At 44.9% G+C, this 24,676-nt stretch overlaps 1 protein-coding gene across 1 annotated transcript in view; it reads right to left on the bottom strand.

The window, feature by feature from the left end:
* DDX43 (DEAD-box helicase 43) overlaps positions 1–24,676 on the bottom strand; it is a 344,939-nt gene that overhangs the window by 301,923 nt on the left and 18,340 nt on the right. The window contains exon 2 of the mRNA XM_030199037.1: positions 22,681–22,736. Within this exon, the coding sequence (XP_030054897.1) occupies positions 22,681–22,736 (56 nt within the window). The remainder of the gene's footprint in view (positions 1–22,680; positions 22,737–24,676) is intronic.

Here is a 24,676-nt window from a genome sequence, read left to right as displayed (position 1 = left end):
ACCTGCCTGTGCTGTGAGCTGAACGAATGAGCTCCCGGTGGACAATTTGGAGGTTCAGATTCCAGACTGAGGGTGTATCCCAACCGGACTATTTGAAGAACCCACTAGTCTAAGGTTATTAGAGGCCACCTTTGGTGAAAAAACATTAACCTCCCCCCAACCGGCAAGTCGTCTGGTACAGACATTTAGTTTGGCTATGCTTTCCTGAAGCCAATCAAAAGCCCGTCCCTTGCATTTGCTGGGGAGCAGTAGGGGCTGAGCCTGAGTAGGCTGGCGAGACGCCGGAGTGTACCTACGCCTGGAAAAGGAATAGGGGGCACTCCATGGTCCACAAAAATACTTCCTAGATGAGGAGGGGGTAGCAGAAGGTGCCCGGTGGAACAGAGAAGTCATAGCATCCGTGTGCTTCTTGATTTGGTCAACCAGATCTTCTACTTTCTCTCTGAAAAGATTATCCCCTCGGCAAGGAACATCCGCTATTCTCTGCTGGACCAAGTGATCCAGGTCAGAAACACGCAGCCATGAGAGTCTGTGCATGGCTATATCTTGCGCAGAGATTCTGGTGTCGTATGCGCCCCTGGTCAGAAATTTACGACACACCTGCTGCCTGACCAGTTGGCGAAAAGGTTCAGCCTGCTCCGGAGGGAGGGCATCGACCAAACTAGACAGCTGCTGCACCAAGTTCCGTAAGTGGATGCTGGAAGGCCGGCTCACTCCGCTGACTGTTGACCCTGGATGCCATCAAGTTAAACAAAGGAGAGCAACAGTGATCCAGAACGAGTTAAAAAGCCTGTTGCCCCAGCTCCCATCCTCCCAGATCCAGGAAGAAGCAACTGAGCTTCCACCTGTATCTCGACCATGCCCACAATGTGGACTGCTGAAAGGGCCTGCAGATGGGTCTCTGCTCACCAACAGAGACACGCTGCCTCCAGGGTCACACCCAGCTCCAGGTGGTGCCCTGCTTGTTTATGTACACCACCACTATGGCACTGTCAGACAACACTCAATTTCCCATCGAGAAGAAACACCTCAGCAAGTGAACCACCCTATCCCACTAGGCTACACCGAGCCTCACCTTGGGTGGTAGACGACAAGAAGTCCTGCGAGGCCAATGCCCATTGGGACAACAAAGCCCACTGCAGAGGGTTAATACAAGCCTTTGCCCAAGGCACCACCTCCAGCACAACGGCCACGGAGCCCAAGAGCAAGTAATCCCAAACCATGAACTCTGGGAGATCACACAACCGGCGCAACTGCACCCAGAATTTCTCTGCCTGCTCCTCCAGAAGAAAGAAAAACCATCCCTCTGGCCGTGTCGAAGCAGGCCACAAGATAATCCTGGGACCAATTCACTACCCAGTCCAGGGATTCCAGTAGAGAAATGACCTGCAAGATAGCTAAACTGGCCTCCAAAGCTGGGTCAACCTGCAGCAGGCAGTTATCTAGGCAGGGATGAACCTGAATACCCTGATGCTGGAGATGCGCATAGAAAAAGTGCACAGCGCTGTCACCAGGCCAAAGGGCAAAGTACAAAACTGAAAGTGTCGCAGATATCTCTTGTGATGATCTGCAATGGGGAAGTGGAGGAAGGCCTCTGTGAGGTAAAGGGAAGTCAACACCACCCCTGGCCATATCAAGGCAACAACCAATCAAAGGATTTCCATCTGGATGCGCTGGACTCGCAGACAAGCATCCACCTCCTTGAGGTCCAGGTTGTGGTGAAAGGAACCTATGGGACCATGAAATAGTACCTACCCAGGCTGTGCTACGCTGGCACAGGTTACATCGCTTCTATATTGCTGACATGCTGAAGCGTAAAATCAGCCTGATGCTTTAGAACCAAGTCACAGGGAGATATTGAGAAGGCGTCCGAAACTAGACGACTACACTCCATGGAGTACCTCTCTCGACCTCCAGAACCCACTGTTCTGAGGTAAAGAGTTGTACAGGGACAGAAATCCAACACATCCCCGCCGGAATCTAACCCATCCCTGCGAGTAATCTCCTCCATCTCCATTTAAAAAAACAAAACAAAACATAGTAGTATCTACTTCTGAAGCTTTATTAGTTTTTATTCAGTTTTAATGAAAATACAAAACGTAAATATCCACCAGAGTTGTGTCCAGAGGTCAGTTGTCACTCAAACTGCGGCACTAACTTAGTTTTCCGATGAGTTTCTCCACACCACCATCAAGATGACGAGAGACCCAGATAACATGATTTGGCCCAGGTCAACATTCCTACATTTAGCACCAATGGAGATGAGCTTAGATGCTAAATTCCTGAATCCGTCCTGAATCCGTCCCCTTCAACAACAGAAAAAGGCCTCACATATATTTCACACATAGCGACCACAATGTCTGCCACTTCAGAACTAATGTTTGCAGGTATTTTGTAGGTATAACTTGTTAGAGAAAAGCCTGGTAGGACTGTAATCTTTGTTGCTGACATACGGTTTGCACAACAGTCCTTGTGAGCCCATACGCCATTGGTCTCATTAAGTGATCTCCAAGAAAAAAACGTCATGTATCTCAAAAATTCCATTCCCAACATTTACATCCTGCTTGTATCCAAATAGTCAAAGTGTGATACACCAGATTCAAAACAATTAAAACAGATCTGAAATATTTATCGAACAGATAAGTTTATAGCACCTAGCGAAAATTTGTATATGTCTAAGCTCCGTATTTGAACAGAAATAGAATGCCATAGTTTAACAGCAAGGTAACAAAAAAAAAAAAAAAGTCATAAAAGCGCTTAAACCATTATAAAGGGGTCAGGTTGGTGCAACTGGGCATGCCTTTTCTCTTCCCACAATCTGGGGGCCAGTGCTGCCAGAAAGTAAAACAATTTTCAACCCCAAATCATGCCAAATAGTAGCCCAAAAATAGCACAACAAATTTGACCCCCACCCCCCCCAAAAAAAAACCCAACCCACAAATGGTAAATACCTTTGTAAAGGGACTATGACCTACAAAGAAACCGGAATAATATACTGAAGCTTAGAAAGGACAAAACAGAATAAACCAGAAGTTTCCAAACTAAAATAGAGAGAATACCCAAACATGTAAAATCAGTACAAGTTTTCAAGCCTCATTCTGGGGCTACATCCACATACATAGTAACATAGTAAATGACAGCAGATAAAGACCTGTACGGTCCATGCAGTCTGCCCAACAAGATAAAACTCATTTTACATGGTATATGTATACCTGAGTTTGATTTGTCCTTGCCTTTCTCAGGGCACAGACCATAGAAGTCTGCCCAGTACTGTTCTTGTACAAAGTTGAGAAGCTAACATGGAAGCCCCTTAAAATTTACACTCCAGCCCATCCCTATCTATTCATTCACGATCAGGGCACAGACCGTAGAAGTCTGCCCAACTCCAGTTTTGTTTCCCAATTACTGGCGTCATCACCCAATCTCCACTAAGATTCCACGGAACCATTCCTTCTAAACAGGATTCCTTTGTATTTATCCCACACGTTTGAATTCCATTACCGTTTTCATCTCCACCACCTCCAGTGGGAGGGCATTCCACATATCCACCACCCTCTCCGTAAAAATGTACTTCCTGACATTAGTCCCGAGTCTACCCCCCTTCAACTTCAATTCATGTCCTCTAGTTCTAACGCCTTCCCGTCTCCGGGAAAGGTTCATTTGCAGATAAATACCTTTCAAATATTTGAACATCTGTATCATGTCACTCCTGTTTCTCCTTTCCTCCAAGGTATACATGTTCAGGTCAGCAAGTCTCTCCTCGTAAGGTTTGCAATGCAAATCCCATACCATTTTTGTAGCTTTTCTTTGCACCGCTTCCAGTCTTTTTACATCTTTAGCCAGATACGGCCTCCAAAACTGAACACAATACTCAAAGTGGGGCCTCACCAACAACTTGTAGAGGGGCATCAACACCTCCTTTCTTCTGCTGGTTACGCCCCTCTATACGCAGCCTAGCATCCTTCTGGCCATGGCCGTCGCCTTGTCGCATTGTTTCTTCACCTTCAGATCCTCCAACACCAACACCCCAAGGTCTCTCTCCTGAGCCGAGCTAACTAATCTCTCCCCTCTTACCCGGTATCTCTCTTTTGGGTTTCCGCACCCCAAGTGCATCACACTTCTTGGCATTAAATCTGAACTTGAAATAAACAAATCAAAAATCACTAGGATCTCTAGGGTCCCCTAATGACCTCCCCATAACACCCCTCCCTTGCAGATGGACCCAGAATGGACTAGGGATTCTCCCTGTGAGTGAATCGACAGGAGGATTCTAACTACCAATATGCCTTGGTAGGAACACTGCCAGAAGAACGTATCCATTTCAGCTTAAGAGGAGAGGGGAACAGCACATGTAAAACGTTCATAGAGAGAGTCTGAACGAGCCACATTTACACACTATTCAAAAAAAAAATCCATTATCCCTGCTCAGCTGCTGACTCTGAAGACTGCAAAGCTTGTGCCGGACATAATTCTCTACTACACGGCTGACGTACGAGAGCTTGTCCAACTGTCATATAAGTACATAAGTATTGCCATACTGGGAAAGACCAAAGGTCCATCAAGCCCAGCATCCTGTTTCCAACAGTGGCCAATCCAGGTCACAAATACCTGGCAAGATCCCCAAAAAAGTACAAAACATTTTATACTGCTTACCCCAGAAATAGTGGATTTTCCCCAAGTCCATTTAATAATGGTCTATGGACTTTTCCTTTAGGAAGCCGTCCAAACCTTTTTAAAACTCCGGTAAGCTAACCGCCTTTACCACATTCTCTGGCAACAAATTCCAGAGTTTAATTACACGTTCAGTGAAGAAACATTTTTTCCCAATTCGTTTTAAATTTACTACATTGTACCTTCATCGCATGCCCCCTAGTCCTAGTATTTTTGGAAAACGTAAACAGACGCTTCACATCTACCCGTTCAACTCCACTCATTATTTTATAGACCTCTATCATATCTCCCCCTCAGCTGCCTTTTCTCCAAGCTGAAGAGCCCTAGCCGCTTTAGCCTTTCCTCATAGGGAAGTCGTCTCATCCCCTTTATCATTTTCGTCGCCCTTCTCTGCACCTTTTTTAATTCCACTATATCTTTTCTGAGATGCGGTGTGGCTCTCTGGGTGTGCGGAGGAAAATTCCCTACTTAGTAGTTTATAATAGCATTAGCCTCTGACAAAGGGCGTAAAGATAGCTAGGCCAACTGAATTTTTTTTTGTATATTTTATTTATTTTTATTTTATTTGTTACATTTGTATCCCACATTTTCCCACCTAATTGTAGGCTCAATACTACTACTACTACTACTACTTAACATTTCTAGAGCGCTACTAGGGTTACGCAGCGCTGTACAATTTAACAAAGAGAGACAGTCCCTGCTCAAAGAGCTTACAATCTAATAGACAAGTGAACGGTCGGTCCGATAGGGGCAGTCAAATTGGGGCAGTCTGGATTCACTGAACGGTAAGGGTTAGGTGCCGAACGCAGCATTGAAGAGGTGGGCTTTAAGCAAAGACTTGAAGACGGGCAGGGAGGGGGCTTGGCGTAAGGGTTCAGGAAGTTTGTTCCAAGCATAGGGTGAGGCGAGGCAGAATGAGCGGAGCCTGGAGTTGGCGGTGGTGGAGAAGGGTACTGAGAGGAGGGATTTATCCTGTGAACGGAGGTTACGGGCGGGAACGTAAGGGGAAATGAGGGTAGAGAGGTAGTGAGGGGCAGCAGACTGAGTGCATTTGTAGGTAAGAAGGAGAAGCTTGAATTGAATGCGGTATCCGATCGGAAGCCAGTGAAGTGACCTGAGGAGAGGGGTGATATGAGTATATCGGTTCTGGCGGAATATGAGACGTGCAGCAGAGTTCTGAACAGACTGAAGGGGGGATAGATGGCTAAGTGGGAGGCCGGTGAGGAGTAAGTTGCAGTAGTCCAGGCGAGAGGTAATGAGAGCGTGGACGAGAGTTCGGGTGGTGTGTTCAGAGAGGAAAGGGCGAATTTTGCTGATGTTAAAGAGGAAGAAGCGACAGGTCTTGGCTATCTGCTGGATATGCGCAGAGAAGGAGAGAGAGGAGTCAAATATGACTCCGAGGTTGCGGGCAGATGAGACGGGGAGGATGAGGGTGTTATCAACTGAGATAGAAAGTGGAGGAAGAGGAGAAGTGGGTTTTGGTGGAAAGACGATAAGCTCGGTCTTGGACATGTTCAGTTTCAGGTGGCGGTTGGACATCAATGTGGCTTACATAGTTCCAGAGAGGTTGTTACAGACTCCGGTGTGAACAAATACACAGTGAATGGTACAATTAAATAGATCTGATGTGGTTAGTCCCTTGCCGGTTGCAAGGGTGGGATCATGCGGCGAGGAATTGAGTATTGTCCATTTCCTAGTTTAATTGTTGTGTTTCACTGTTCGGTGTTTATGCTGGTTCTATGGGGTATACCTTTCTGAAAATGTGAGTCTTTAGGTTTTTTCAAAACTTTAGGTAATCGTTTGTGGTTTTCACGTCTTTTGGTAGTGTGCTCCAGAGCTGTGTGCATCTGTAAGAGAAACTAGACGCGTATGTTGATTTATACTTCAGTCCCTTGCATCTTGGGAAGTGAAGGTTTAGTTATATTCTTACTGATATGAGCACTTTTGGAAAGCCCAAGAACTGCAAGGGGAGCCCATGGAGAACACCCCAAAAAAAAACCGGGTAGGGACCCGCCCCCCTAGGGCAAGGCCCCATGGGACCAAGCTAAAGCTTCACACAGTGGCACTAAGAAGAAGCTGCGGAGCAAAGCTCAGAGCTCAACCAGATACGGTCCCAAGGCATACTTGGGAAGAGGCCGTTAGGCTCAACCACGCTGTGCAACCGTGGCCATATGGAGCCAATGTTAAGAAAGGAATTTTTTTTATCAGTGGGTGAGGATGACATTGAGGTCTCATAACAATAGAGGGCTTCCTCAAAAAGTCAACAACTAAAAGCTGTACAGAGATGGGCTTGCCTTCCACATGGTGATTGTAAACACCCAATTGCCCAAAGATGGGTTTTCAACCCAGACTCAGAAGGGTGTAGAAGGTACTCATGCAGTTTTTGTGTATGGCAGTTAAATGGACTGTGTGGTTCCTCTCAACTCTTCGGGGTCCTTTTCTGAATTTGAGGACCCAGTTTACAATTAGAGACCTTACAGTTGGGTCCTAAGCATGGCAAGCAGCAGTTGCGAGGGTCAGTTGCACACATGATCTTGCCACAAAGAGCACTTCTCAAAACCACTAAGAATTTTGTGACATCAGTGGAAACATAGCTGTAGCAAAATCTAATGGCTCTTTTGTGTTTTTAAAAATTAGAAAGCTCAAGCCTAAGTGGATCGTACAGCCATTAAAAACAATGGAAACTTCAAAAGGCTGAAAAAGCTAGAAAAAAAAACTAGTAGGGAGAAACTAAAAAGGAAAATGGAGAATGCTCCCAAGCTACTCACAGTACAATGCCAAAAAGGCAACTAAGGTCGCTAACAAAAAGCAGCGCTAAAGAGAATATTCTGAGAACAGATCCATGGAAAGAAGACTACTACTTGTTCTGCACAGCCAAAGCAGATGGGAAGGTATGCGCACATGAGTGGTTGTGAATGCCAAAGGCTTCTAGAAAGATTAGACTACTGGGCAGCATCCGCACCAGGGGCTCTGTCGGTAATCACCCATTTGAGGTAATGTAGATGTCCTGCTTGCCCTCAGAAAAAATGAAGATTGATATGTGTACACACTGAGAAATCAAGTACCTGCAATAATTAAATATTGTCTTCTTAAAAACCTGGAAACTGCTCAAAATACTGCTGCATGTCTCATATGCAGATCATCGTGCTTCACCAAAGCAAACCCGCTTCTTTACAATCTACACAGGTTACCTATAAAGAATAGAATATCGTTTAAGCTATATGTGCTTGTTCACCAAATTTTATGTGGTATGTCTCCATCCTATATGAGCATCCTTATTGAGCTACCGCTAACACCATGTAATGCTATCAAATCATCCAGGGAATATCTTACCTTACATTTTTCTAATTGCAAGAATATAATCTATTAATTCAGTAATCACTTGGAGCTTGCTAGAGAATACAATTCACTGTGGAGGCGCAAACCCTCTCTACGTCTCCATGGAAATGGGTTTCCCCGGGTCGTAGAGAGGGTCGATAAACAACAAAAGCTAATAAAGCAAGCTGAACTCTCCTTACTGCAATTCTACTGCGTTATAATTACAGAGGAAAAGACTTCAGAGCTCCACCTTCACTTTCAATGTTATTGCTGTGAAGGTTTCACTATTCAGAGTTCACACCTTGAATATCCGTTTCTATAGTGCAAATTTCTGGGGGGGCTTCTTCATAAGTCAAAAAAACCTGTTTTATTCCAATTTTTGAATTTATTTTCTTATATTTTCTTTTATATATACACACACACATATACACACACACACACACACACACACATATATATATATATATATATTTCCATCGATTGTGTTGTAAATACTTTTCTATCAAAATCAAGATACATAATCCGGGGTACTTATCTTATTCAGTAGCATAAGCAATTGGGTATGCTCTGCGAGCTCCCGTTTTACCGTTGCTTCTTCAGGAGCTGTGCCCTTACTTTCCGTAAGAACCACGCTTGATTTTAAAGATAAATTACATATTACTAATAATAATTCTGCAAGTTCATTTTTCAATTATCATTATTATCATGTTGCCCAGTTTGTTAGCTTCCCTAATTTCCGATAACATTTCTACATCTGTCTCTTCATCCTGGCCAGGCGGACGGTAGTACACTCCTATCACTATCCTTTTCCCCTTTACACATGGTATTTCAATCCATAGGGATTCCAAGATGTGTTTTGTCTCCTGCAGAATTTTCAGGCAAGGCTGTTGGGCTCAATTAAATTTAAGATCCGCCAATAATATTGGCTTGAAGTCCCAACCATTCAGACCAACAGTCTATTTGCCTCCGTTCCTTGACTCGTCAAGTGATTAGCCCTAAATTAATGCATGCTTAATAGGTGTGTATATTATGCTAACATTGTATTATATCTCTGGTATATGAATTCCAGTGCTGTTAAATGTGTATATTTTGATACTGTTTCACTGTAGTTCTATTATTAGGTTTCAACTTACTGTTTTCAACTTTACCTATTATGTTTATTCTTTGTTATTTTACTATTGTTATGCTGTCAACAAAAACTGTACCTGCTATACACCGCCTTGGGTGAATCTCTTCATAAAGGTGGTTAATAAATCCCAATAAACAAACTGTGGAACATGTTATTTTGGAATCACCCAAAGTTAATTCACTTACAACATTCAGGAAACAATTAAAATCATGGTCTTCCAAAAGGCTTTTACTTCTTAACATAGTCTGATTTGAACACATTATTTTGCCAGATGACATTTTATTTCATATAGTTTTATTCAGTGTACTTCATATCCATAAGAGATCAGTTTGTACAACCTTTCATTGATTATCATTTTGTTGTTTTATTCTTATATGTTGCTGGCGCTGTAATTTTAATGGATCAGGCGACCCTCAGGGGGAGGAATGCTGGCTTCGGCCTAACCCCTGGTAAGCCTTTCCTCAGCTGAGAGGTACCCACCTCTACCACCGGCTGCCTTTCAGGTGCTGTGGAGGACTTGCAGCTCATCTGCATATCCTTACAGCCTTCTCCGGGGTGACACCCAGGTCCACCCCGATCCACTCAGGGCCTCCGCTCTAGGTGCCCAGCGCTCCCACCAGGTGCTGTGGAGGACTTGCAGCCCTTCTGCATTTCCTCACAGCTGTATCTGGGGTGACTCCAGTTCCACCCCGACCTTCCCAGGGCCTTCTCTCCAAGTGCCCAGAGTTCCCAGGTGCTTTTTGGCTAGGATCAGGCGACCCTCAGGGGGAGGAATGCTGGCTTCGGCCTAACCCCTGGTAAGCCTTTCCTCAGCTGAGAGGTACCCACCTCTACCACCGGCTGCCTTTCAGGTGCTGTGGAGGACTTGCAGCTCATCTGCATATCCTTACAGCCTTCTCCGGGGTGACACCCAGGTCCACCCTGATCCACTCAGGGCCTCCGCTCTAGGTGCCCAGCGCTCCCACCAGGTGCTGTGGAGGACTTACAGCCCTTCTGCATTTCCTCACAGCTGTATCCGGGGTGACTCCAGTTCCACCCCGACCTTCCCAGGGCCTTCTCTCCAAGTGCCCAGAGTTCCCAGGTGCTTTTTGGCTAGGATCAGGCGACCCTCAGGGGGAGGAATGCTGGCTTCGGCCTAACCCCTGGTAAGCCTTTCCTCAGCTGAGAGGTACCCACCTCTACCACCGGCTGCCTTTCAGGTGCTGTGGAGGACTTGCAGCTCATCTGCATATCCTTACAGCCTTCTCCGGGGTGACACCCAGGTCCACCCCGATCCACTCAGGGCCTCCGCTCTAGGTGCCCAGCGCTCCCACCAGGTGCTGTGGAGGACTTGCAGCCCTTCTGCATTTCCTCACAGCTGTATCCGGGGTGACTCCAGTTCCACCCCGACCTTCCCAGGGCCTTCTCTCCAAGTGCCCAGAGTTCCCAGGTGCTTTTTGGCTAGGATCAGGCGACCCTCAGGGGGAGGAATGCTGGCTTCGGCCTAACCCCTGGTAAGCCTTTCCTCAGCTGAGAGGTACCCACCTCTACCACCGGCTGCCTTTCAGGTGCTGTGGAGGACTTGCAGCTCATCTGCATATCCTTACAGCCTTCTCCGGGGTGACACCCAGGTCCACCCCGATCCACTCAGGGCCTCCGCTCTAGGTGCCGCGCGCCTAACGGCGCGCGGGGCATTTTTCTCTTTGTATCTAATCTTTTTCCAGTTGCTAAAGTACCTTAATCGTTTATGGCCCCTATTCACATTCTCTTCCTAGCTCTGTCCCTTCCTAATCTTTTCCCTCACCCCCTACCTCTCTCCGCTACAGGAACTCACTTCCCATCCATTGACTTCATCACCTCACCTTCTCTCCTACCCTCTTCCTCCTTTTTGGCTTTTAATCTCCGTCTCTTTCTTCCCTCCATTTTGCCTTCCCCATTCCACCTAAATACCTCTCGCCTTCGACGCCTTCGTGGCCACACCTCTCCTACTCTCCTCCGCTCTCTTTTACTCCTTCTCTTACTCTCAGCTGGTGACATCAATCCCAATCCTGGCCCTCCTCACCAACTATTATCCAAACTCTACAGATCTCACCGTGACCTCTCTAACCTCATCTCTATTCCTCTACTCTGCCCTTCTCTTGCGCCCTATGGAATGCCCGCTCTATCTGTAACAAACTCCCCTATATCCAGGACCTCTTTATCTCGCGTCACCTCCATCTGCTCGCCATAACAGAAACCTGGCTCTGCCCTGATGACTCTGCTTCAGTCGCAGCCCTGTGCCATGGCGGTTATCTATTTTCACATACTCCTCGCCCTGCTGGCCGTGGGGGCGGTGTTGGACTACTTCTCTCTCCCTCCTCCAGATTTCAACCCCTTCTTCCACCTCAATCTCACTGTTTTTCCTCCTTTGAAGTCCACTCTATCCGCCTTTTCTCTCCTCTGCCTCTTCGAATAGCGGTCATTTATCGTCCCCCTGATAAGTCCCTTTCATCCTTTCTCAGTGACTTTGATGCCTGGCTTGCCTTCTTCCATGATCCTTCCTCCCCCTCTCTCATCCTTGGTGACTTTAATATTCCTGCTAATGATCCTTCCAACTCTTATATTTCCAAGTTACTCGCTTTAACGTCGTCCTTTAATCTCCAACTATGCTCCACCTCCCCCACTCATCAAAATGGTCACTGTCTTGATCTCATCTTCTCCTCCAACTGTTCACCCTCTAGTTTCCTTGCCTCCGATCTTCCCCTCTCTGATCACCATCTTATAACTTTCACACTTAAATCTCCTCCCTCCCAGTCCCGTCCTATCCTATCTAATTTATCTAGGAATCTTCACGACATTGACCCTTCATCTCTATCCTCCCATGTTTCAAACCTCCTCTCTACTGTGGCACCATCCACGTCTGTCAACGAGGCTGTTTCTTCTTACAACAATACTCTATCCTCTGCCTTAGACACTCTTGCACCTTTGATGACCCGCCCTGTAAGGCGTACAAAACCCCAACCTTGGCTGACTTCTAATATCCGCTACCTACGTTCCTGTACCCGCTCCGCCGAACGCCTCTGGCGGAAATCTCGGGCCCTTGCTGATTTCTTACACTTTAAGTTCATGCTGACCTCCTTCCAATCTGCTCTTTTACGTGCCAAACAGGATTATTATATCCAACTGACCAACTCTCTTGGCTCTAATCCTCGACTTCTCTTCACCACATTGAACTCTCTCCTCAAGGTGCCCCCTCCCCCAACTCCCCCTTCACTATCTCCTCAGACCCTTGCTGAATTCTTTCACAACAAGGTTCAAAAGATAAACCTTGCTTTCTCTACCTCACCAGCTCTCCCTCCACTAGTCCGTTCCCCTCTCTCTCCTTCCCCTCATTCCCTTTCCTCCTTTCCTGAAGTTACTATTGAGGAAACTACACTTCTCCTTTCTTCCTCAAAATGTACCACCTGTTCCTCTGATCCCATTCCCACCCACCTTCTTAATGCCATCTCTCCTACTCTTATTCCTTTTATCTGTCACATTCTCAACCTCTCACTTTCCACTGCGACTGTCCCTGCTGCCTTTAAACATGCTGTGGTCACACCTCTCCTTAAGAAGCCTTCACTTGACCCTACTTGTCCCTCTAATTACCGACCCATCTCCCTCCTTCCTTTTCTCTCCAAATTACTTGAGCGTGCTGTTCACCGCCGCTGCCTTGATTTTCTCTCCTCACATGCTATTCTTGACCCATTACAATCTGGTTTTCGCCCTCTCCACTCAACCGAAACTGCGCTTACTAAAGTCTCCAATGACCTATTACTGGCTAAATCCAGAGGTCAATATTCCATCCTCATTCTTCTTGATCTTTCCGCTGCTTTTGACACTGTCGATCACAGCATACTTCTCGATACCCTGTCCTCACTTGGATTCCAGGGCTCTGTCCTTTCCTGGTTCTCTTCCTACCTCTCCCTCCGCACCTTTAGTGTTCACTCTGGTGGATCCTCTTCTACTTCTATCCCTCTGCCTGTCGGCGTACCCCAGGGTTCTGTTCTTGGTCCCCTCCTCTTTTCTATCTACACTTCTTCCCTTGGTTCATTAATCTCATCCCATGGCTTTTCCTACCACCTCTATGCTGATGACTCCCAAATCTACCTTTCTACCCCTGATATCTCACCTTGCATCCAAACCAAAGTTTCAGCGTGCTTGTCTGACATTGCTGCCTGGATGTCTCAACGCCACCTGAAATTAAATATGACCAAAACCGAGCTTCTCATTTTCCCCCCCAAACCCACCTCCCCGCTCCCCCCATTTTCTATTTCTGTTGATGGCTCTCTCATTCTCCCTGTCTCCTCAGCTCGAAACCTTGGGGTCATCTTTGACTCTTCTCTCTCCTTCTCTGCTCATATCCAGCAGACCGCCAAGACCTGTCGTTTCTTTCTTTACAACATCCGTAAAATCCGCCCCTTTCTTTCCGAGCACTCTACCAAAACCCTCATCCACACCCTTGTCACCTCTCGTTTAGACTACTGCAATCTGCTTCTTGCTGGCCTCCCACTTAGTCACCTCTCCCCTCTCCAGTCAGTTCAAAACTCTGCTGCCCGTCTCATCTTCCGCCAGGGTCGCTTTACTCATACTACCCCTCTCCTCAAGACCCTTCACTGGCTCCCTATCCGTTTTCGCATCCTGTTCAAACTTCTTCTACTAACCTATAAATGTACTCACTCTGCTGCTCCCCAGTATCTCTCCACACTCGTCCTTCCCTACACCCCTTCCCGTGCACTCCGCTCCATGGATAAATCCTTCTTATCTGTTCCCTTCTCCACTACTGCCAACTCCAGACTTCGCGCCTTCTGTCTCGCTGCACCCTACGCCTGGAATAAACTTCCTGAGCCCCTACGTCTTGCCCCATCCTTGGCCACCTTTAAATCTAGACTGAAAACCCACCTCTTTGACATTGCTTTTGACTCGTAACCACTTGTAACCACTCGCCTCCACCTACCCCCTCCTCTCTTCCTTCCCGTTCACATTAATTGATTTGATTTGCTTACTTTATTTATTTTTTGTCTATTAGATTGTAAGCTCTTTGAGCAGGGACTGTCTTTCTTCTATGTTTGTACAGCGCTGCGTATGCCTTGTAGCGCTATAGAAATGCTAAATAGTAGTAGTAGTAGTAGTAATACTGGTTTTACACTTTGTTTCCATTTATTCACAATTTGCTGGTTAATGTTTATGTTGGCCTTCTTTCTGTGTCAATTTGCTTTTAAGTTTTTATACCATGTGAGTTTTGCACACATTTTATATTTTTACTGTCTATTATATTTACGTGATTTTCATGTTTTTATGTATAGACTCCTGAGGCAGGCCATTGGGCCAAAACATGACCGAGTTAAGGTGTAGTGCTGTTTAATCTTCTAGACCACACAGCATCATCGTCTCATTGTGTCACCTTCACTGTCTCCCAAGTGTGATTTTCTCTGTGAAGTCCTTTTTCTTCTGTGTTTGTCGATTTTACAAAAGGCTTTTTCATGACACAATTTGCTCTTTTTGGTATTTAAGAATTTTCAGCACAGTAATCTGAGTAGGCTGTCATGTGTATTTATTTTTTTAAGATCATCTTTATTTTAGTGCTTATTTTAATTGTGTATTTATGCTATTAAATGTCCCTGTGGTCTGTTCTATATTGGACAGACAGTAAAAAAAAGTGAAACTTAGGATAGCTCAGCACTTGAGTAATATCAGACTCCAGAAAATAGAGGAGCCGTTGGTGAGACATTGGTTAGAAAAAACACATGACGTTGATGAACTCAGATTTGTAGTGCTTAAGCATATTGAGCCGAACGTAGGGGGTAATGTGTTGTACAAAATGATGCAAGTGGAGCAGAGGATGATTTATGAATGGAAGACTGTGACCCCTACTGGGCTTAACAAAGAAGTAGAATGGGTGGGAGTATAAATAGCACAGCATGAGAAGTCAGATACATGCTTTTGGGCTTGCGTGTCGTCTGGGAGGAGCCTAGATGTGTTACCTGCTTACCTGGAGTATTCAAGCTGGCGTATGCCACCATAAGGTATTATAACATATCATATAGAAGTTGAGTATATAACTTGTAGAAGTTGATTGTGGGATGGGATGAGAGTATGCAGAGCTCCAAGTGACTGTGCGTTTCTGTTATATAGATCAAGCCCCTGAGGACGCCGTTTTGGCGAAACGCGTTGGGCACAAATTCAGGCATAAGATCAAGAGGAGCAGCAGTTGAAAAACAGCACATTTTTCCCCTGTCAGGTGATTTGTACCACATACGGAGTAAGCGGAGACAGTCAATGTGTTTTGGAAAGTTCAGTGCTGAGACGTGTGGACATTATTAACAGTGTTTAAAGTCAGTTTGGCACTATTGATGACGTCAACAGCTACCCATATGCAGTCAGCATTCAGTGAGTGGAGACGCTGACAAGATTGTGTTTTGGGATAAGGTTTTACTGTTCCTTTGAGTGAACAGTACACTAAGACTGAAAGATCTCTCTTGGAAGTAGACACTATTTGAACGAAAACAACGGTTTGAGCGTGGAAAATTCGAGAAGTTTTGCTGTGGACAGACAGGAGTTTGACACAGTTTATCATTCTGTGTATCAGCTTAAACTACGGGGTTGAAGATAGACTGTCTATTTAATGTTTCAGCGCACTTATTGAATACTGTGATATAGGGAAGTATGAATGAATGAATGAATGAGTGTTTGGATTCATGGAAATTTGGATTTGCTTTGTGAACTGTATTGCATAATTAAGAATAAATTGTTAAGTAGATTTTTTGCAAATTGATGAATAAATTATTGAGCTGTTATTAGGAGGTTGGGATTTAATAGTGTATAACAGGATAGAGCTTGTCACTCTATGATTGAGGGTCATGAATATGCATGGGACAGCTGTGCATACAATGGAAGTAGTACACATGAACTAGTGAAGTACAGCGCAGTCCTAGATTGTCCTGTTTATCTTTTCAATCATTTATCAAGTTGGCTCATTGTATTCTGTTAGCTGCATGTTCTTATGAATTTTGGGCTAGATGCACTAAACCTTAACGACCCTCTAACAACCCTTTAACGAAGGAAATTCCTAACCGTTGCATGCATTAAAGGCCTTTTTCCTACGAAGCAAGCAGCTAACGAAAACGGAATGCAAACTAGAAACTACCATTGAAATGAGGACAATTCGGAATGCACTAACCATACCGACGATTGCAACGAATCATTTACCGTCAGAAATTTTACGTGCGCTCAGACCTGTCGTTAAGGCCTGAGCTGTCATCTCCCCGCTGCCCCCTGCACCATAAAAATCCAAGCCGGCATGTTTAAAAAGAAAAGTGAGATACAAACACAAACATGTGGCTCTCCGCTTCCCCCTGCATCACTACAAAGCTAAACATACGCTTCTCCCTGCAGCTTAAAAATCCTGTCTCTCTTCCCTTCTCCCACAGCTTTGAAAATTAACACTCTCTGCTATCCCCTGAAGCCAATTTTCCCAGTACTGTAAACAAACTGCAAAGAGGTCTTTTGTTACAAAAGGGGGTTTACGAGGGTCGTTCTTTTTAGAGTTATCTTCAACTGCACTCTTTTGCTAGATCAGAGAGCTAAAAGGCTTGCAGGTCGCGATTCCCCCCTCACACGCCTAAGTCTGACAGTAAGCAACCTACGTAGGTTTAATACGTTTGTGGCATGCTCAGAGCAGCCAGCATAACACTTGGCTGCTCTGCGCATGCTTAAGGGGCAAATTAACAACGGGGATTACGTGCGTATGATACATTGTACTTTTCAATACCGCACCGAACATTTCTGAGCTGTTTTTTTTGTGCATTCTTCGTTGTTTCAAATTCATTAAGCACTTTTACGATTTAGATTTTTTAACATTTGGTTGATGCATCTAGCCCTCAGTGACAGTAAGGAGCCTATGCACAGCGGCATCTGGTAAATATGAATGCCACTGGAAAAATTACTGTGTTGCAAACAGCTACCAATACACAAACGGGATTGCATGCAAATGAGATACAGGATCTCTTTAACCCACCTCACCCCAAGATCTCTTAATTCTCTGGTGGTCCACTGGACCTCGACACCCCCCACCCCCTCATGCCCCCCCCCCCCAAGCATAAAAGCCCTGGTGGTCCAGTGGACTCACCCCTCCCCCAAGTAAAATCACCATGGTGATCCAGGGGACCCGACCTCCCCTCCATAACCCCTTCAGCAAAGATTACCTAGTGGTCTAGTGACCCCCCCCCCCCCTTGACTTCCCCTCCAAGCACCTTAAAATGTTGGAGGCAGGAGGGAAGGGTCAATCCCTCCTCCCTCATGCCTCTGACCGGAACAAAATATTACTATGGAACTTTGTAAGTCTAAGTGCTTTGAAAATATGCCTCATAGTAACATATGTAACTTTGTAAGTCTATGTAGTCTGAAAACGAGCCTCAACACCAGACCATAATATTTGAGATTATATAAGACAGAAACGACAACAAATTCTGTCTGAACCCAAGTGAAACAGAGATTCTTTGGGTATCTAAAACAAGTGGACAAAATACCCAACTTTAAAATACCTTTTGGAAAGTATGAACTCCTCCTAAAATAACAAGTCAGGAATCTTGGGTTACTAATAGACAGATAATAGATAAACACTCACTCTGATCTCGCAAACTCAAAGAACCTTTAAACATTGTCTCTTATCACCTATTGCAGCTCTGAAATCTCTCTCCATATATTGGAAAGATGAGTCTGACCACAGTGGTCCATCACGACTAAACTATTTAATTTATTGTGATTTATTAACCACCCTTTATGAAGAGATTCACCCAAGGCGGTGTACAGCAGGTATAGTTTAACCATGGGCGTAGACTGGGGGGGGGGGGGGGGGCAATGCCCCCCTAACGACGACGACGTGACTGGCGCTAGTAGTAAAAAAAAAAAAAAAAAAAAAAAGCAAGCAGGCACGCGCTCGTCTCCGTCCGCTTCGCTTCCCTGCCCTCTCTGTCTGCGTCCCGCCTGAAAGGAAATGACATCCGAGGAAGGCGGGATGCAGAGAGGGCAGGGAAGCGAAGCGGACGGAGACGAGCGTGTCTGTCTACCCCCTCTCTCCGGCGCAGGCAGCAGTCTTCTTCAGCTTTTCTGTGTTCCTGGCAGCGGTAGCAACGTACACGCTGCCTTCGGCTCTGCCCCGAAACCTTCTCTTCAAGTTCCTGTTCCCGCATAGGTGGGAGAATGGGCGTGCAAGTGGCAGATGAAGTTCAATGTTGACAAGTGCAAAGTGATGCATGTGGGTAAGAGGAACCCGAATTATAGCTACGTCTTGCAAGGTTCCGCGTTAGGAGTTACGGATCAAGAAAGGGATCTGGGTGTCGTCGTCGATGATACGCTGAAACCTTCTGCTCAGTGTGCTGCTGCGGCTAGGAAAGCGAATAGAATGTTGGGTGTTATTAAGAAGGGTATGGAGTCCAGGTGTGCGGATGTTATAATGCCGTTGTATCGCTCCATGGTGCGACCGCACCTGGAGTATTGTGTTCAGTACTGGTCTCCGTATCTCAAAAAAGATATAGTAGAATTGGAAAAGGTACAGCGAAGGGCGACGAAAATGATAGTGGGGATGGGACGACTTTCCTATGAAGAGAGGCTGAGAAGGCTAGGGCTTTTCAGCTTGGAGAAGAGACGGCTGAGGGGAGATATGATAGAAGTGTATAAAATAATGAGTGGAATGGATCGGGTGGATGTGAAGCGACTGTTCACGCTATCCAAAAATACTAGGACTAGAGGGCATGAGTTGAAGCTACAGTGTGGTAAATTTAAAACGAATCGGAGAAAATTTTCTTCACCCAACGTGTAATTAGACTCTGGAATTCATTGCCGGAGAACGTGGTACGGGCGGTTAGCTTGACGGAGTTTAAAAAGGGGTTAGATAGATTCCTAAAGGACAAGTCCATAGACCGCTATTAAATGGACTGGAAAAATTCCTCATTTTTAGGTATAACTTGTCTGGAATGTTTTTACGTTTGGGGAGCGTGCCAGGTGCCCTTGACCTGGATTGGCCACTGTCGGTGACAGGATGCTGGGCTAGATGGACCTTTGGTCTTTCCCAGTATGGCACTACTTATGTACTTCCGGGGGAGTATACGTCGCTACCGCTGCCAGGAGCACAGAAAGGTTGAAGAAGACTGCTGCCTGCGCCGGAGGGAGGGGGGAAGAGAGGGGGTAAACGGAGTCACGATCCTGGACCTCACGGGGTGGGGGGGGGGGGGGGGCAGCAGAGGGAAGGACCAGGAGATGGATTAGACTGGGAGAGGAGGGGAGCAGAGGGAAGGAGCAGGAGATGGATGGGACTGGGAGAGGAGGGGAGCAGAGGGAAGGAGCAGGAGATGGATGGAACTGGGAGGGATGGAGAGCAGAGGGAAGGAGCAGGAGATGGATGGAACTGGGAGGGGTGGAGAGCAGAGGGAAGGAGCAGGAGATGGATGGGACTGGGAGGGTGGGGAGCAGAGGGAAGCCTACTGGAAAGAAGACACTGCATAAAACAGAAGACACTGGGACCAAAGCGAATAGAAAAACTAAATGATCAGACAACAAAGGTAAAAAAAAGTATTTTATTCAGAATTTATTAATTAAAATGTGTCAGCTTTTTGAAATGTGTATCTGTGATATTTTGCCTGTAAATTTCAATTCCTTCCTCCATATTAGCATATTCATTTGCATATGTATAAATGCAAATGAATATGCTAATATGCTCCACCCCATCCTTTGCCCCCCCCCCCAATGAAAAACTACGCCTATGAGTTTAACATAACTTACAATTTTGTTAACAGCATAACAATAGCAAAATAACCAAGAACAAATACAATAAATGAAGTAAACTAGAAAACAGTAAACTGAAACCTAATAGAACTACCTGAAACAGTATCAAAAATATACACATTTAATAGGACTGGAATTCAAATACCAGAGATATAATACAATGTTAGCATAATACTAATAATACACCTAATAAGCATGCATTAGAACATTCAACTAATAGATATGATGCTAAAGATTTTCTATGATATGGCTTACCACATAGCTGAGGGACTAAGAGCAGATATATGATGGAAACACCACTGGTCAAACCAAAAAGACCTTGTATCAGCTAATTCAGAATGCTGCAGCACGACTGACAAAAGGCTGCAAATGGCGTGACATCACATCACACCCTTCTTACAAAAACTACACTGGCTACTAGTACCTTACAGGGCTAAATTTAAAACTGTGCCTGATTTTCAAGGCCCTCAGACAAAATGGGCCAGAGTATTTAAAGGATAAGTTAGCCCTCTACACACCTTTGAGACCTCTAAGATCCTCTGAAGGATCATCACTATCTGTGCTCTCATTAAAAGAAATTGTATGATGTGATACCTGCCAGCGAGCCTTCTCAGGAGTAGCCCCAATGCTGTGGAACTTACTCCCAGAGGGGCTACGTATAACTCGAGACCACCTGTACTTCAGGAAGCAGGTAAAAGCCTGACTTTTCTCCCAAGCCTTTAACACAAGATAACTGACTATACACCCATTCTGCACCTAGACTACCTTGCTACACATACTATAACTTATACCACTACTACTACTTATCATTTCTAAAGCGCTACTAGACATACGCAGTGCTGTACACTTGAACATGAAGAGGGAGTCCCTGCTCGACAGAGCTTACAATCTAATTAGGACAAACAGGACAAACAAGAGATAAGGGAATATTAAAGTGAGGATGATAAAATAAGGGTTCTGAACAAGTGAATAAGGGATAAGAGTTAAAAGCAGCATCAAAAAGGTGGGCTTTTAGCTTAGATTTGAAGACGGCCAGAGATGGAGCTTGACGTACCGGCTCAGGAAGTCTATTCCAGGCATCAGGTGCAGCAAGATAAAAGGAACGGAGTCTGGAGTTAGCAGTGGAGGACAAGGGTGCAGATAAGAGAGATTTACCCAGTGAATGGAGTTCCAGAGGAGGAATATAGGGAGAGATGAGAGGTACTGAGGAGCTACAGAGTGAATGCTCTTATAAATCAATAAGAGGAGTTTGAACTGTATGTGGAAATGGATAGGAAGCCAGTGCAGTGACTTGAGGAGAGGGCTAATATGAGCATAACAACACTGGTGGAATATTAGTCGTGCAGCAGAATTTTGAACAGATTGAAGAGGAGAGAGATGGCTAAGTGGGAGACCTGTGAGAAGCAAGTTGCAATAGTCTAAGCGAGAGGTGATAAGAGTGCGGATGAGGGTTCTGGTAGTGTGCTCAGAAAGGAAAGGGTGAATTTTGGTGATATTATAGAGAAAGAAACGACAGGTTTTAGCAGTCTTTTGAATATGTGCAGAGGAGAGGGAGGAGTCAAAGATGACCCCAAGGTTACGAGCTGATGAGACAGGAAGGATGAGAGTGTTATCCACAGAAATAGAGAATGGGGGAGGAGGAGAGGTTGGTTTAGGGGGAAAGATAAGAAGCTCAGTCTTGGTCATGTTTAGTTTCAGATGGCGCTGAGACATCCAGGCAGCAATGTCAGACAGGCAGGCTGATACTTTGCCCTGGATTACCAGTTCCTTATATCTTGATTAACTGTACAAAGAACTTGACTTTACTTTAGACACCCATTTATTTATCCCAACTGACTCTGTACCACGCATCTTGTCCCCGTCTATATATCTGCATTTGACCCCTCAGCTATATGGAAGCTGTATTGTAGAAAAGCATTAATATCATAGAAATGTTATTTGAACGTTCTAATTGTGTGCTTATTAGATATTCCATCACTATTATACTTACATCGTATTATGTCTTATTTGAATTTCAGTATTGTTAAATGTGTATATTTCTGGTCCTGTTTCATGGTAGTCTTATTAGTAGGTTTCAATTTGCTGTTTTCAACTTTTCCTCTTTCATTGTATTTATGTTTATACTTGTACATTTTACTAATGTTATGCTGTTAACAAAATTGTAAGTTTGATGTTAAACTGTACACTAACTTGGGTGAATCTCTTCATAGATACAGTTAATAAATCCCAATAAATAAATAATAAACCCTTCTTTGAAACAAAAACAACAAAAAAAAAGCTAATCTTTGGCTGGTGCTAGTATCTGATGCCCTAGGTTAGCGATTCCCGAACTTCTCCAGGGAAACTCCAGTCAGTCAGGTTTTCAATATATCCATAATAAATAGTCAAGAAATATATTTGCATAACAAGAAGGAAGTGTATGCAAATCTATCATGAATATTCATTATAGATATCCTGAAAACCTGACTGGTTGGGGTTCCTCTAGGACAGATTTGGAAACCTCCGCCCCAGGTGAACCTCCCGGGACATCTAAAGACCCTAACTCCCCTAATAATCCTGCAATCTCACCTTCCCTTCTCTACTCCCACCCTTCCAGAATTTGTGACAAAAAGGCAGGAACTGAGAAGTGAGACCAGGGCTGAGACCCAGGAAATGGGCGACGGGAGCCATGCAACCCTAGATAACTGCCTACTTTGCTTAGTGATAGGCCCAGCTCTGGTAGTTATAAGGTGCCATCCCAAAACATAATTTAACACTGAGAATTTTTTTTGTTGTTGTCATACCTTTATTTTAGAACCAGAAGAATCTTCCAGCTCTCTTATCTTAGATCCTCCACGACCTGTCAAAACATGAATAGAACACACTGAGCTGAATAGTTCTTTATCAAGAATTCATCAAAAGAAATCTAAAAACTACTCCCAATTGAAAGGTGCATCACTAAAATATAATCATATGTCATACAGTTAAGATTTTCACTAGCAAATCCATTAAAATTGCAGCCCTAGCTGCAGATGCCACCGAGGCAGCATTCACAGTTCCAGAGACTATACCAAAAATTGCAAAAAGGCAACACCTAGTTGCAAGATTTTAGGCATCAAAAGAAACCCTGGTCCATGTCTCCCTTCCAAATTCAACCAAGGGGTTACTGCAATGGCTGAACTAAATGCGCTCAGATAAATATAAAGGCTAGGAGTGTGGAGACCATTTTCATGTCCCCCCCATTTTGTTTTAAAATAGTACACCCTGGGATAGAGTAAGGGTGACGCAAGATGATCTTTAATCTCAGAGCTCTGCAGTAGCCCCCCCACCCTCCCGATTCTTTGGTGAAATTACATCCCTCCCTGCCAATTTTGCAGTTTTAGCGGTGCAATTTACTATAAGAATCCATATTACTTTTTGCGATGTCGAAGAAACGAAACACTGAAATAAAGCACCGTTTCCAGGCCACCAAGGAGGAGCTGGGCAGTCCACATGGCGCCCCAAACTTGGACGCAGCATCGACCGAGGCCAGAAAAGAGTCAGGTTTCTGAGGCCAAGATGGAAGGGCTGGATTCGATGTTAGCCACCCCCTTAACAAAAGCGGATCTTAAATTAATGCTTTTGGAACTTAGAAGATGCTTTAAATAAAGTTGCGGCTGATCAAACAGCAGAGCTCAAAGAACTGATTCACGATTTGCATGGGGGCTTCGAGGACTTGGGTCACTGGGTTGAGAAAGTGGATCATCAACTGGAGCTACTTTGCACAGCTACAGATAAAATTGAACACAAACGTACAGTAAGCTTGAAACACACTAGGACAAGTTTGAGGATTTGAAGAACCGCTCCTGAAGGAGCAAACTCCACATACGTGGTGTTTCTGAAATAGAGGGCGATGAGAACTGCAAGCAAATTGTGCAGGTATCAGTCAGCAATTATATGGAGACCAAAATATAACTGCACAAACGTTCTACAATAAAAATTGAGCATGCACACTGAGCATTGGGGCCAAAACGCACAACCCAGCTTGGAGACATTATTGCAAGTTTCCATACCTATACTATAAAGAAACAGATTCTATATATTGCTTGACAGCTGGGCACACTAAAATATAAGGAAGAGCAGACTGACATTTTTCAAGACCTCTCAATTATGACCTCGCACAAATGTTGGGAACTCAATGAAGTAACCATCTTACTGAGATGGGATCGCGTCTATTATCGCTAGCCGTTTCCTTTTGGCCCTTCTTTTATAATCAGCAGCACTACTTACAAAGTTAAGATGCAAGTGGAGGCCCGGTGCAGTCCGAGTTAAAGCAGGTCTCTGGAAAGATGGTGGATGCAGGACACTACACCCCAACTCACCAATCGAAGAAAATGCTTAAGAGACAGTCCTCGGAGTTTATAGAAGCCTCCTGTGCTCATTCACAGTATCTTGCTAACCTTCTCTGATTACTTCAGAGAGATTCTTCAGTGTTTAATTATTTCATTGGTTCGCCCCTTGATAGTATCTATTCTTTAGTTTGACTATTTTATAGCTAAGTCAGTCATAACAAAGGGAGAGGGGGCATTTGTTTTGGGAACACTTTTCATATGGGACTTGTGCTTGTTGTCTATTTCTACCTGTGTTGTTGTACCTTGTTGGGGAGGGGGAGGTGGGAGCGGGGACAAGGGATGGGGGAATGGAGAAAATGGTATTGGGGAGGGCAAGTTCTCAATTTCAGTGGGATAAAAAGGTTCTCAAGTTGGTGGTTCAGACTCCACCTCATTGCTGGAAGCATTGGCCATTTTGTAACTGTTTTGT

The sequence above is a fragment of the Microcaecilia unicolor genome, chromosome 3 (assembly GCF_901765095.1).
Source record: "Microcaecilia unicolor chromosome 3, aMicUni1.1, whole genome shotgun sequence".
Lineage (NCBI taxonomy): Eukaryota > Metazoa > Chordata > Amphibia > Gymnophiona > Siphonopidae > Microcaecilia > Microcaecilia unicolor.
This window is presented reverse-complemented; position numbering and strand designations above follow the sequence as displayed.